The 13,336-nt window shown below is 37.1% G+C and overlaps 2 protein-coding genes across 2 annotated transcripts in view; both read left to right on the forward strand.

Moving 5' to 3' along the window:
- Positions 1–1,104: 1,104 nt before the first annotated feature.
- Positions 1,105–11,439, forward strand: LOC107548912 (RNA exonuclease 1 homolog). Its single transcript, XM_016229782.1, has 16 exons — positions 1,105–1,408; positions 1,734–3,385; positions 3,566–3,673; positions 4,770–4,986; positions 5,074–5,222; positions 5,303–5,440; positions 5,786–5,906; positions 6,493–6,618; positions 7,015–7,152; positions 7,418–7,531; positions 7,633–7,706; positions 8,360–8,470; positions 8,636–8,751; positions 8,835–8,973; positions 9,211–9,331; positions 10,272–11,439. Exons 1-16 carry the CDS (start codon positions 1,222–1,224, stop codon positions 10,358–10,360), a joined length of 3,600 nt encoding a protein of 1,199 aa, XP_016085268.1. The 5' UTR covers positions 1,105–1,221; the 3' UTR covers positions 10,361–11,439.
- A 730-nt stretch (positions 11,440–12,169) lies between these two features.
- LOC107549997 (diencephalon/mesencephalon homeobox protein 1-B-like) overlaps positions 12,170–13,336 on the forward strand; it is an 18,797-nt gene continuing 17,630 nt past the window's right edge. The window contains exon 1 of the mRNA XM_016231210.1: positions 12,170–12,263. The gene's annotated coding sequence lies outside the window, so the exon portion shown is untranslated. The remainder of the gene's footprint in view (positions 12,264–13,336) is intronic.

The raw sequence follows: 13,336 nt of genomic DNA on the forward strand, positions 1-13,336 counted from the left end.
CTCTACTGTTAGATGAGCAGTGAGCACTCTCTTTCCCTGATGACCAATGCTCTCTCATTGGATACTGGAGACTGTTTAGTGGTAATTGACCTGTTACTTAAGATGTTTTCAAATTTGGGTAATTTGCCAGTGATAAATCAGGATTTCAACTGAATTGATATTACACCCTGTTTCTAATAGGCTAAGACAGGGCTGTCCAAACTCGGTCCTGGAGGGCCAGTGTCCTGAAGAGTTTAGCTCCAACCCCAATCAAACACACCTGAAGCAGCTAATCAAGCTCTTACTAGGCATACTAGAAACTTGAAGGCAGGTGTGTTGAGGCAAGTTGGAGCTAAACTCTGCAGGACACCGGCCCTCCAGGACCTTGTTTGGGCACCCCTGGGCTAAGATGTCCTGCTAATTAAAAGTTGAGATTGCATTCAGGTGTGCACACCTTTATAAAAGTCAGATCAAAAGCATTGCAAGTAGGTTTAGAGTTTCACTTCTGTATTTGCTAGTATCTGAATGAGGGGTGTTTATGGTCACACTGAACAAATTGCTTTTGTTACTGGGCTCACTTGCACATGTGTATTTGTATGTATAAGGTGAGTGTTTCACTTAAATTGCTAACAACTGTAATTTGTAAACTTTGTAAACCCCCAGTTCCCTTTTCCCTCGCTCAGCTTGCTGCAGCCAGAAGCTCCACCGGGAATGAATAAATTGAATGCTGTTTTCGATTTCTAAAATAAAGCATGTTATGTGTCGTGCCAGTTGTTATGAACACTTCTCAATGTGTGCACTCTTTTACACTCGCTTGACCTCTAAAGTCACATTGATACTCCGCCACGGTTATAAACCTTCAACTTAAATCACAAAGAAACTCAGATAATTCATGTTAAAAAAAGAGAGATGCCAAAGGCTTGAAAATAAAGCCTAAAGCAACGTATTAACATGTTTTAAGATAAACTACTGTCAAATAAAGCAGCTGTTCGATTGCACAAGCGCGGTGCAGATAGCACGCTAATTCTTACAGGCGGATGATTCGGTCAACTATATTACGTAGAGAGCGCGACGTGCGCTGGGGGCCTTGGGCTCGTCTGTCGCTCATAAAATATGGCGTCTTAGGAAGTCTGTTGTTGTCCGTAAGAAAGTGGCAACTACGGATATGCAAATAACTACGCATGAAGTGGCAAAAACATACCAGTTAAAAGGCATACAAAGTGACACTGGTTATGAACCGCGATGTTGAGGTCTACGGGGTTTTTCCGTGGGATTGACTGTCCGTTTTATTCTGAGAATAACAGTGGAAAAGCCGGTGCAGATGGGTGCAGCAGACCCTACTGTCACTTCAGACACAGCAAACAAAGACGAGCCTTCTCTGGGATATACGACATCAAAAAGACTAAAGCGCTTTCTGCGAGTCCAAACGGTGAATTAAAATGTTTTTATGGTGTCATGTTTTCCTTTTGTTCAAGTACTGTTCGGGTTCATGTACATTTAAATGCACAAAATACACAAAACCCCAGAATAGTGCTGTCATATGTCAGACAGTCCAATTTATGTATTAAAAATAAACCGTTTCTATAGCTTTTACTGTTGTCAGAAAAACCTTTGATGCCTCAAGAATAGGTAGTAACTGGGAAATGTTTGTTTTTGTTTTATGAAATTATTTCTGCAATTAACTGCATGTGTATATATAGGATGCATTATATACTGTTTTGATTCTGTGGTTGATTTTTGTGACTTGTTTACAGATCAAGGATGTGATCCATTCAGTCCAGAGGTTGTAAGACCAGGTGAACATTATAATGTGGAGCCACCGTCGAGCCTGTTGGCGGGACAGGATGTGGACCTGGGTACTGTGGAGCTGGAGTTGGTCAATCAGGCCATTGAGGCTGTTCGCAATGAGATGGAAAGGGACAAGAAGAAGCTTTCTCAGATCGGCGATCAGGAATATGAGCCGACCACAAACTCTGTTAAGAGACCGAAACCCACTGCATCATCCCATCAGGGCTACGATCCTGGGAGCTATCAAATGGGCCAAGCGAGTGAATACACCCCGTCCCCTCGCTCCAGCAAATACACTTTAGACTCAGACAACAGCAGTACCAATGCACTGGAATATGTTCCCACTGCTGTCTCCAAAACAAGCATTAAAAAGGTGTTACCTCCGCCACCATCCCGTGTAAAGTGTAAATACACTCTGGATAATTCCAAACCAACCACGAACATGGAGTATGACCCTCTCTCGAACTATTCGGCTAAGCTGGCTGAAAGAAAGAGGGTTTACCCTGAAAAACAAGGGGAAGTTGAGGAATATGTTCCAACGGCAAAGAAACCAAGGTCATTGTCTCCTAAAGCAGATGTCCCGAAGTACACCGCAAGTTTCTCTGAATCCGATGAGGAAAGTTCCGGGACAGAGTATCGTCCAACATCCATTAGTCGAATGCAGCGCAAGGGGATCAACATCAGCTTGAAAAAGGAACGAGAGTCAGGTGCGATGGGACAGCAAGTAAATCGGGTGTCTAAAACTGATGAGGTTTACTCACAGAGCGGATCGGATGATGTGGACAGGACAAACAAAAAGATAGACAAAAAGACGCCTGTGAGTCAGTCGAAAAATATAAAATCTGATAAACTGAAAAAAGAGGAGAAGGAACCCAGTAAGAAAAGTCAAAAAGAAAGGCGGGAAAGTTCAAGTAAAAAAGACAAGAACCAAAGTAAGAATGAGGACAGAATCAGTAAGTCCAAGGAAAAGGTGCGGAAAGACGGATCTGAGTCAAAAAGTACTGATGAAAAGAACAAGAAGATGGTTAAGATAAAGAGTGAACATGGCCACAAGGAAAAAGATAGAGGGAGTGGCAACATCAAGAAGCCCAAAATGGACAAGCCTGTTAAAACCGATAAGGTGCCGTCCAAATTCAAAGACCAGATGAACGGAAAACTTGAGAGCAGCACAAAGGAAAAGGGCAAAAAGAAAAGCAGCCATGGGAGCAGCAGCAACAGCACTAAAGATAAAAGCAAAAAAAAGAGCTTAGTCCTTGATCACAAAGAGGCAAGTGAGACCAAACAGAGGAATCTGAGCCACATAGACTTGTTCGGTGCTGAGAGTGCTGAAGAGGATGATGAGGAAGACGAGAGGATAGTGAGGAAGTCGGCCTCTGCCTTTAAACAGGGAAGCATCATGAATAATAAAAGAAAAACTTCTGAAGATACATCATCATCGGAAGATAATTTTGAAGTGGATGATGATGATGATGATGATGATGATGGTGGTGAAGCAGTGGACTACTCCTGTCTGCAGGATGAGATGGAGTATGACTCGGACCCGATGGAGGAGTGTCTGCGGATATTTAACGAATCCAAAGAGGTGAAGATGGAAGACAAAGGGAGACAAGCTAAGCAGGTACCACACAGAGTTTTTATTTATTTCTCTAGATTTGATAATCACTTCAGTCATTTTGGTTGCTCTAAAATGCCTTTATGGGGTTTTGAGGATGCTATGCAATTTTTTTTTCTGTTGGTGGATTTTCTGGGTTTTCTGTTGCAACTGAAATTTCAGTTTCACTTTCATGTGTGTTTTTAGCCTTCAACGGAACTGGAGGAGGGGGAGGAGGAAGAAACAGAAAGCACTTTAACTACTCTCTTTCCTGGCCAGAAGAAGAGGGTGTCACATTTTAAATCTCAAGGAAAGGTTAGTGTTGGAATGCTTGTTCTGACATGTCTCTATGTTATTGGTTCCCTGCACTTCATATTTGCATATTAGCTGTATTTGGTGTGCAACAGTTAGACCATAAGCCAGTCAAGACAGAATCTGTAGCAATTTATCCACTGAGATATATATTATACTGTTCTAAAGTTTGGTGTCAAAAGAAATTAATACTTTTATTCAGCAAGGGCTCATTAAATTGGTCACAGAGACAGTAAAGATATGTATAATGTTAAAATGCACAACCTTTTAACATGAATTGTAATAGGAAATGTTTCTTAAGCAACAAATCATCAAATTAGAATGATTTTTTAAAATAAATTACATTTTAACATTTTAAATAAATTACATTTTAAAATATATTGCAACCAAAAAAAGTAAAAAAAAAAAATTGAATTAATATTTCACAATATTAGTTTTTATCACATTATTACTTTTTTTGTATTTTTGAGCAAATAAATGCAGCCTTGGTAAGCATAAGAGACTTTCAAAAACATAAAAAAAATCTTACTAACTTATATATTTTATACTGTAGTTTTCCTTTTCTATATAGTGTTTTCCTATATGTATATATCTATATATGTAGTTTTCCTAAATATATTACATTATATTGTATTTAGTTTACATATTATTGTTATTATTTATCTGGCACAAAAACGTAAAGTTTTTCTAGAATTTTAATGTCTTAATGTTAATTCTTAATGTAGATTTCTAAATTTCTTATACAAGATACTACCAGCAAACATTAAAAGACCATAATGTGAATTACCAGTATTAATATGATGTGGAAAAAAATGGCTGTTACTGAAAAAGTAGGTCATTACTGGATTGAGCTTCTCTGTTTTGAAAATACCTGAGCTTTTGTACTGAAAAATGCAGACAAGGAAGTGTCCCTACTTTTACACTTTCTTTTTAAAGTGCCTAAAATCAGCAAGATTCCAATTAGAATAAAAAGTCAATAGAAAAAAATGCAAGTTCACCTAAATAAGGTTCATAACATATACTATACTATTAGTATAGAATCCGTACTTGTGTTCAGAAATAGCAGTAGAACATCTGTTTAATAATTCTCTTAATTCAGTCAGAGACGTCGCTGAATGCTGTGCCGATGCCGCAGCGGAGGATGACAGCGCAGGAGATCTGTTACCAACGCATGCTGAAAGCCCAGCAGCAGGCGGCACAGCTGGCTGCTGCAGTAAAAGCTGCATCTGCATCAACCAACCCAAAACAGGGGCTCTCTGGAGAGAAACGACGGGTTGCGCACCGGCCAAATGCCTCCTTGCCCTCCTTAAAGCCTGGTATGAGGGGTCCTACATTCAGTTCCAGCAGGATTAAGTATTAGGAATTAAAAACACATTTATCTTTGAGTGTTATTTTTTTTGTAGGACTAGCTGATGCCAGCAGTCGGGTGTTGTCACCCACCAGAGTGGCGGCAGATCAGCTTTCACTCAAAGCTCATACATCGGTGGGCATCCTGTCAAAGACCACATCCTCTACATTGCAGAAAAGAGTGGCTCACACCCCCACCATGAAGGTGACGTCACCCTGTAACAGACCTATAACGGTCTATTTGCATGTCCTCAATTAACTTTCTCTCTTTTTTGCCCATCACAGAGCTCTGCCATGAAGCGTCCTGTCATTCCTACAGAATTTGGGGCCAAGGTGCCCACTAATGTCCGCCAGCGTTACCTAAACATCTTCATTGATGAGTGCCTGAAGTTTTGTTCCTCTGAACAGGAAGCTTTTCAGATGGTATGTCGTCAAACCTCCATAATTCCATTTTAGTTAAAGGGATAGTTTATCCAAAAATGAAAATTCTGTCATAATTTTCTCACCCTCATGCTGTTCTGAACGTGTATGAGTTTCTTTCTTTTGTTGAACAAAAAATAAGATATTTTGAAGAATGTTGGTGACCATACAGTTGACTGGAGTCTTTGGATTCCACAGTATTTTTTTCATACTATGGAAGTTAATGGCTACCGGCAACCAGCATGGTTGCCAACATTCTTTTTTCATTTTCGTGTGAGCAACCCTTTTAATCTCAAGTCCCTTATATATTGTTGATGTGTATATTGTGGGTGTCTTCTTCGCTCTCAGGCTCTGGAAGAAGAGAAGGTGGTGTATGACAGGAGCAGCAGTAAGAACATCTACCTGAATGTAGCTGTGAACACACTGAAGAAACTTCGCAGCAAGAGCACACCTACGTACCCTGCCATCAGTGCGTCTAACACACACGAGCAGATTAATACTCCTGTTATACTGTCATTTCTTCTTTGTATTTATTTGTTAATTAGCAGATGTTCGTGTAAAGTGACTAAGGGTACACTAAACCTACACTAAAGAGCCTTTCTCAAAGGAATAACAGTAGTTTTGCCATTAATCTGCCACCAACTCTAATATTCTGTGTTTTACACTGATGTCGATAATAAAAGAGAGAATACAGTGGGATCCGAAAGTCTGATACCATATTGAAAATCTGAAATTCTAAATCTCATTTATACCCGGAAATAAGCAAAGCTTTAGGATTTAGAAAAATATAAAACTAACAAATGTTATTGATGTAAATAAAATAATAAGATTTAATATTTTATTAGTGGCCTAATAATAATGCAGAATAAGCAGATTTGTGTAGTTCATAAAGTTTAAGTGCTGTTTGTTGTTAGCACTTACAAAAAAAATATATATATATATATAAAATACATTTTTCTTTTGTGTAATGTAATTCATTTCTGTTGTTTAACTGTAAATAACATATTTTTTATGGATTTATTTTATCAACGTGGTTGGTGCTGTTTATTTCTCAGAGAGCCCGGCTGTATCAGTGAATACAAAGTGTCAGTCCCATGAAGAAGTACTTGGTGGACGGCTTGCTGCCACAACCAGCTACACAATCAACCGCTCTGGCAAACAGCAGGATGTAGACCTTAAAGGTACCTCACTACCCCTTCAGTATTATTCTAGTATTATTTATATATTATATTATTTATTAACAATTTCATTACATTTCATTTCTAGTTATCTTTATTTTTATTTCATGTTTAGTTATAATTTGAGTACTTGAAGTTATTTTATTTCGGTTAGTTTCCAAAGCAACATTTCAAATTTTCGTTTAGGTTTTTTACGTTTTTCAGCTAATATTTATATTTTATTTCAGCTTTATTTCAATGGATAGAAACAATTTTTAATGACCACACTCCAACCACTTTCTGTTCTGATCTCACTCACCCATGTCTAGATTATTTTTATAGCATTTGTACAGTCTGCATGATATTATTGGGGTATTTCCAAAGGCTCACCAGGTGTTTTTGCATCATCCTGGTTTTCAGGAGCCATTCTCTACGAAAAACTGAAAAAGTATGCAATGACTGAAGAACAGCTGCAGGAGCATGGCTACCCCAGACCTCACCCCGAGGTGTCGGGGCATGCTGTCGTCCATAACCTCCCAGAAAAGAAAAACAATGACCGTAAGTTTTATTTTTATGGTCTTAGACCAATTTCTTGATGCTGCTTCTTCACATCAACCTTATTACAAAGAGCCATACCACTAGGTGGCACTACGCTCACATTTTTATCACCAATGCAGTTTGTTTTTCATGTACTCTTTGAACATAAGTTACATTACTTGAAACATTTGTGATAGATGATATTGTATTACATTTGAAAATATCTTCCCTTACCATAACTTTTGTACTTTTGATTTTGATTAAGTGTCCTGTATCTCTTCCTCAGCTTTTTTCAAAATCTGTTGTCGATGTGGCGCCGAGTACAAGATAAATGCTAACGGCAGCTGTGTGCGTAAGGAGGAGTGCAGTCACCACTGGGGAAGATTACGCAGAAACAGAGGTTGGTATGTGTACCTGTGAGACAGGATGAGACAGTACAACTGCGACAGTACATGTCATTTCAGTGACATGTTCAGCTGACATGTTTTGTGTCTTACATAGTTCCAGGAGGTTGGGAGACACTTTACAACTGCTGCTCTGGTGCAGTTGGTTCTCCTGGATGTGAAGTGTCTAAAGTAGGTATCATTGTGGATCTGCAAAAATTGGATCTCCCACAATCATTTCCTAAATCTAAAATAAGACATTCTCCTAAATCTGAACCTAAAATAAGATTTCAGATTTGCTATGTTAACATATAATGTATTATGTATTATAGATAATTTCAAGTAAATGTAGTTGCATAAAAACACAGATTTTATATTTCTCAAAACTGCAAACGCTGAAATGCCGAAATCATTGCAAATCTGCAATAATAAAACAACTCCTCTCACACTCATCTGATCAAATATTGTGTAATTGTGTTAATACTGTGTAGTTTTTATTTCTTTTATTTATTATTTATAAATTATTTTCATGATATATATATATCCTTTGATATGGCAATAAATAAATTCCAAAATAAATAGACTTAATTTTACATACGTATTTATGTTTTTGCTGATGACAGGCATATTTCTGTGAGGGTACAGAAGATAAAACAGTTTGTACACACTGCCTTAAGGTGGTGTCTTTTAGGTTCAGAAGTCTTTTGCTAGTTGAATCCGCTGGTTGATGGAGGCAAAGCTTTTAATAAGGTGTTTAGAGTAAGTATAGCCTACTAAAAAGCATGTTCAGTAATGTGTCTCTGAAGGATTAGAATACCTGCTTTTACTGTTCTCTTTTCCTTCAGCAACATGTACAAGATGGGCGTAAAGAGTCCTTGGATGGTTTTGTGAAGACTTTTAGCAAACCATTGCCAGTAGATGGAAATGGAGGTGTCTACGCCTTGGACTGTGAGATGGTGAGAATAACAGTTATTCAAATACTCCCACACTAGGTGGATGTAAAAAGCCTCATGAAGAAAACAGGATGCGGACTAAAGTCTATATTGTTTCTATAAAGGTGATATTAAAGATACTACAAGCAGCTCAATTAAATTCTTTTCATCTCAATACTTGATTTATAGTGCTACACAAAACAAGGTTTGGAGCTGACCAGAGTGACCGTCATTAACTCTGACCTCAAGGTTATTTATGACACATTTATCAAGCCTGGCAGCAAAGTGGTGGATTATAACACACGGTAGGATTTGTGTTAAGAGATCTGCCATTCATTTGCCTTTCAATTGTTCTAGTTTCAATTACACCCGTTTCTCATACGTCCAGGTTTTCAGGTGTGACACAGGATGATCTGGAGAACACCACCATCACCCTGAGAGACGTGCAGGCGGTGCTGCTGAGCATGTTCGGTGCGGAGTCCATTCTAATTGGACACAGTCTTGAGAGTGACCTGTTTGCGCTCAAGGTTCACACAAACACTATTTGTACTGTCTTTATAATAAGCCAAAATATAGTATGTAGCCTGCCTAGATAGTATTTTTAGGAATTTCACATGTGCTTGTGATACAAAGGCTGGTTCAAACAGCAGCTTTACAAAATACCTAAATATTCTAAGCTTGCAGAATAAATGCAGTAAAGTAGCATACTAGCTTTTCGTCTTTTAATCAATATTTATTTATGTAACCTGTTCTGTGATTACAAGCTTATTCACAGCTTGGTTGTGGACACTGCTATTGTGTTTCCTCACCGCCTGGGTTTGCCCTACAAACGTGCCCTTCGCAATCTTATGGCCGACTACCTCAAACGCATTATACAAGACAACGGTGAGGATACTATTAATCTGCACTAATTTACATCATCTGCATGAATCCCAGCAAAATGTACAGGATGTATTTCACTCCTTAAAAAAATTACAAATTCTATTTTGCATAAAGAAAATGTATCTTACTTTTAAGGAACATTAAGATTAAGTTTCACATTGTGATATTATTGACACCAATAACTGAATGTGCTGTCATTGGTATTTACTGTGCCTGGACACAATGATTATTTTTTTTATTAAATGAGAATAAATTAAATTCAGTACAACAAATACTACCATGCTACTATTATATATAAATACTTCACAATTTAAATAAAATATGTGACCCTGGACCACAAAACCAGTCTCAAGTCGCTGGGGAATATTTGTAGCAATAACCAAAAATACATTGTATGGGTCAAAATTATCGATTTTTCTTTTATGGCAAAAATCATTAGGATATTAAGTAAAGATCGTGTTCCATGAAGATATTTTGTAAATTTCCTACCATAAATATATTAAAACTAAATTTTTGATTAGTAATATGCATTGCTAAGAAGTTAATTTGCACAACTTTAAAGGCGATTTTCTCAGTATTTATATTTTTTTGAAAAATTGACACTTATGACTGGTTTTGTGGTCCAGGGTCACATATAGAATTACGCTACTTTGAATTTGGTGTAAAATTTGCTTAATTTTTATATATATATATATAAAATGTTTTTTTCTTTGTGGTTAAATCTAGCCTTGATATGAGCTTCACCTTCTTACCTAGCTGTTGAAGGAATGTTTTATAATAATTATCATATTTTTATTATTTTATTTTATTATTATTTTATAATAATAATTATAATAATAGTGTATTATCAAACCCACATAATAGCATGTGACACATAGAGGCTCTAAATAACATGCTCTGGACTGTCTTTGTGTTTCATGTCTAGTTTCCTGTCTCTTTACAGTTGGAGGGCATGACTCCAGTGAAGATGCCCGGGCCTGCATGGAACTCATGATCTGGAAGATCAAAGAGGATGCCAAGGTGAAGAGATGACCCCTGACCCTGCCAGTTCTCTCACACTATGTTATGACCTGGAATGATTATCGATGAACAGAGTGTCATAGAGGAAGAGTCACTGAAGCTCTTCATAATGGGCAGTGCGTCACTTGGGTCGGATAAACTGCGTCAGAGTAAATGCTGCAGTTTGAATGAGGGGGAAAGAAAGAGATGGACTGACAGGAGGGATAATGTGATAGATTGCAAAGCCTAGACCACCATGGCTCCTAGCAACCAGAGCTGTAGTGCCCTATCAAACAAGCAATCTTAATTCCCACCATGCTAAAACTGACCCGGTTTTGGCCAATATTTTCACAAGTGGACATAGATTGAGGTGAGGGTAATTGACCTTTTGTTGAGTTAAAGTATTCTCTATTTTTTTTCAGCTGTACGTTTATGTTTTCAAAGACCCTAGTCCCCCAGATCATCAATTGTGAGGGTGTTTTAATGTTCACTTTAGGTGATGTGGCTCTTGGAAGGTCTATGTGTTGCACTCTTAAGTTACTTGAAATCATGTTTTTCAGCACAGATTTGATGTCACTTCCTCTAGTAATAATGTATAGCAATCCACATAATCAAAGAGGCTGTCTTGTCTATCTCCGAATGAGTAAAACTAGATCATTCTGACATTTTCATGACCCAATGCCTTGTAAACCAGACTCAGTATTATTATCTCTACTCCAATTAGTATCATTTGTTTACACATTCAAATTTGTTGGTGATTTGTTCACACAAACCATGAGCTGGCAGGACAATATGGAGAAGAAAAAAAAAACGGTTTACTTTGATTTACTTTTTAATTTACTTCAATTTGTATTAAGTTTAAGCTATTAAATGCAGTATATTGTAAACTGACATACTAAATGTCACATCATTCATGTAGGCCTGCTACTTTAAACACATTACTGCTACTAAAAACACATAACTTTCGATATTTGTCAAAACAAAAGTTCAAGATGGCTGTACAGTGATTTGTAATGTTATTAAATGACATTAATGCCACGAGCTGTAAATAAGTTGTATTTAAACTGTTTTTGTAGCTTAGTTTTTCTAAAAAAGCTATAAATAAAACACAACTCACAAATTTTTATACAAAAATGTTATACCCACCTTAGTATTCATATATATTTATTTTTATTATATATAAAATATTGCATATTTTAAAAAGTATATACATATACACTACTGTATAAATGTTTGGTGTCAGTATAAGATTTCTTAAATAAATTATTTCTTTTATTTAGCAAGGTGCTTCAAATTGAACACAACTGAAGACTTTTATATATCAAGTTCTATTTCTGTTTCAAAAATTCTGTTAATAAATGCTTTTGAACTTTCTATTCATGTTGATAATCATAAAAAATGTTTCTTGAGCAGCAAATCAGCATATTAGAATGATTTTCGAAGGACTAAAGACTGGAGTAATGGCTGCTGAAAACATAAGAGACCTTTCTTGCACAACTATATAAATAAATGCATAAATAAATAAACATATCTTACTGACCCCAAACTTTTGAACACACACAGTGTGTAATATATGTATGTGTGTGTGTGTCACCATGTGTATTTCAGCAGCAAATGGACAGGTGAACATGTCCAACTAAATTCTAAACATACAAAGATTTCAAGTCTTTCTTTGAGAATATTCTCTGATCTTTTATCCTAACCTGTCTGTTCCACTTCACCATCATCCTCCAGTTATTTTGTATGTCTATATATGAGACCTTTTCTAGCAGGTGCCTGACTAAGAACTCTTTCTTCAGCAGCTGGTTTCTCGGACAACAAAATGACACAAAGATTCTGTGGAGGCATAGGGGGGAGGTCTATTGTATCCCGCTCACCCCAGGCCCATGTGTTTACCCTGGGCCCCAGCCATCTCATGTCAAAGTCCCAGACCCAGGTATTAAAAACTGCGGCAGGATCAATATCTCGCACAATGTCCGGGTGGCCGGGAAGGGGGGCGGCTCTCACTGTGTTTATTGAGTGATTTAAAGATTTGAGCATGTGCAGTGACACAGCTTAAAGTCTTGTTCATTATCAAGTTCGATCAGTCGCTCGCTCTTCTGATCACCTTTGACTGCTGGGGGTCACAAGAGAGAGGAGTGCTGCTCATGGCCAAATGGTAGTGTTTTGCCATTTGGTTTGATGCTTAGTAATCTGATGCACTGACATTCATATTTTTATATGATGAGGTTTATATTATGTGTTTTGTGAGCAACACTAAGCACCAAGTAAACTGGTCAACACCTCCAACAGCAGAGAATGGTATATACTGACTGCATATCATATGTCATTAGCCCATTGTACAATCTTGTCACCTAATTAGGTGATTGATCCTCAAGTTATTTCCGATAATGATCTGTTAGGCTTAAAATAAGCCAGACTCGTGCCATGGGTCTTGTAGGGTCTTGTTAGTGCAAATTATTATCAGTGCGTGTGTAACATCCACAGCTCTGTTTTGTATATGAGATTTCTATTCTAGATTAATTGAGTAACTTAACATTTTATTTCAGAACATGGTAGTTTATTTGTTGTTTTTTTGGGTCAATATCTGTAAAACCTAGATATTTAGCTTTGTAATTATTTATGCAGTTCAGTCTGTGCTGAAAGATCACTGAATCATTCACTATCGACTAATTATATTGTTTTTATTTTTGAATTTGCATACAACATGGGTGTTTGTTGTGTGTTAAGTGGTTTGGGATAGTTATTTTATTCTAGATTATTTTCTATTTGTTGTTCTTAGAGATTTGTTTTAATTGTTAGAAATATGTCTCTGAGACATCTTAAAGAGGAGATCTTACTGAACTTATTTGAGATAAACTTATTTGAATTTGGCCATGAAAACTTCCTCAGCATGTTGGTTTCATTGTTTTGCAATTATTTGGTAAATGAAAGATAGACAGACAGATAATCTTATAATGAAGTGTTAGAGCAAATATTCTTCTTAATATCAACCCCCCCCCCCCCCCC

Source organism: Sinocyclocheilus grahami, unplaced genomic scaffold (genome assembly GCF_001515645.1).
Source record: "Sinocyclocheilus grahami isolate Dianchi unplaced genomic scaffold, SAMN03320097.WGS_v1.1 scaffold16.1, whole genome shotgun sequence".
NCBI lineage: Eukaryota > Metazoa > Chordata > Actinopteri > Cypriniformes > Cyprinidae > Sinocyclocheilus > Sinocyclocheilus grahami.

What these genes read in the sequence shown, in the direction of transcription:
- LOC107548912 (XM_016229782.1), top strand. Translation starts at nt 1,222, where the DNA reads ATGTTGAGGTCTACGGGGTTTTTCCGTGGGATTGACTGTCCGTTTTAT. An exon ending in ACCTACGTACCCTGCCATCA is followed by an intron (nt 5,907 to 6,492) that starts GTGCGTCTAACA and finishes TTTATTTCTCAG; the next exon opens with AGAGCCCGGCTGTATCAGTG. An exon ending in AGAAAAGAAAAACAATGACC is followed by an intron (nt 7,153 to 7,417) that starts GTAAGTTTTATT and finishes TCTCTTCCTCAG; the next exon opens with CTTTTTTCAAAATCTGTTGT.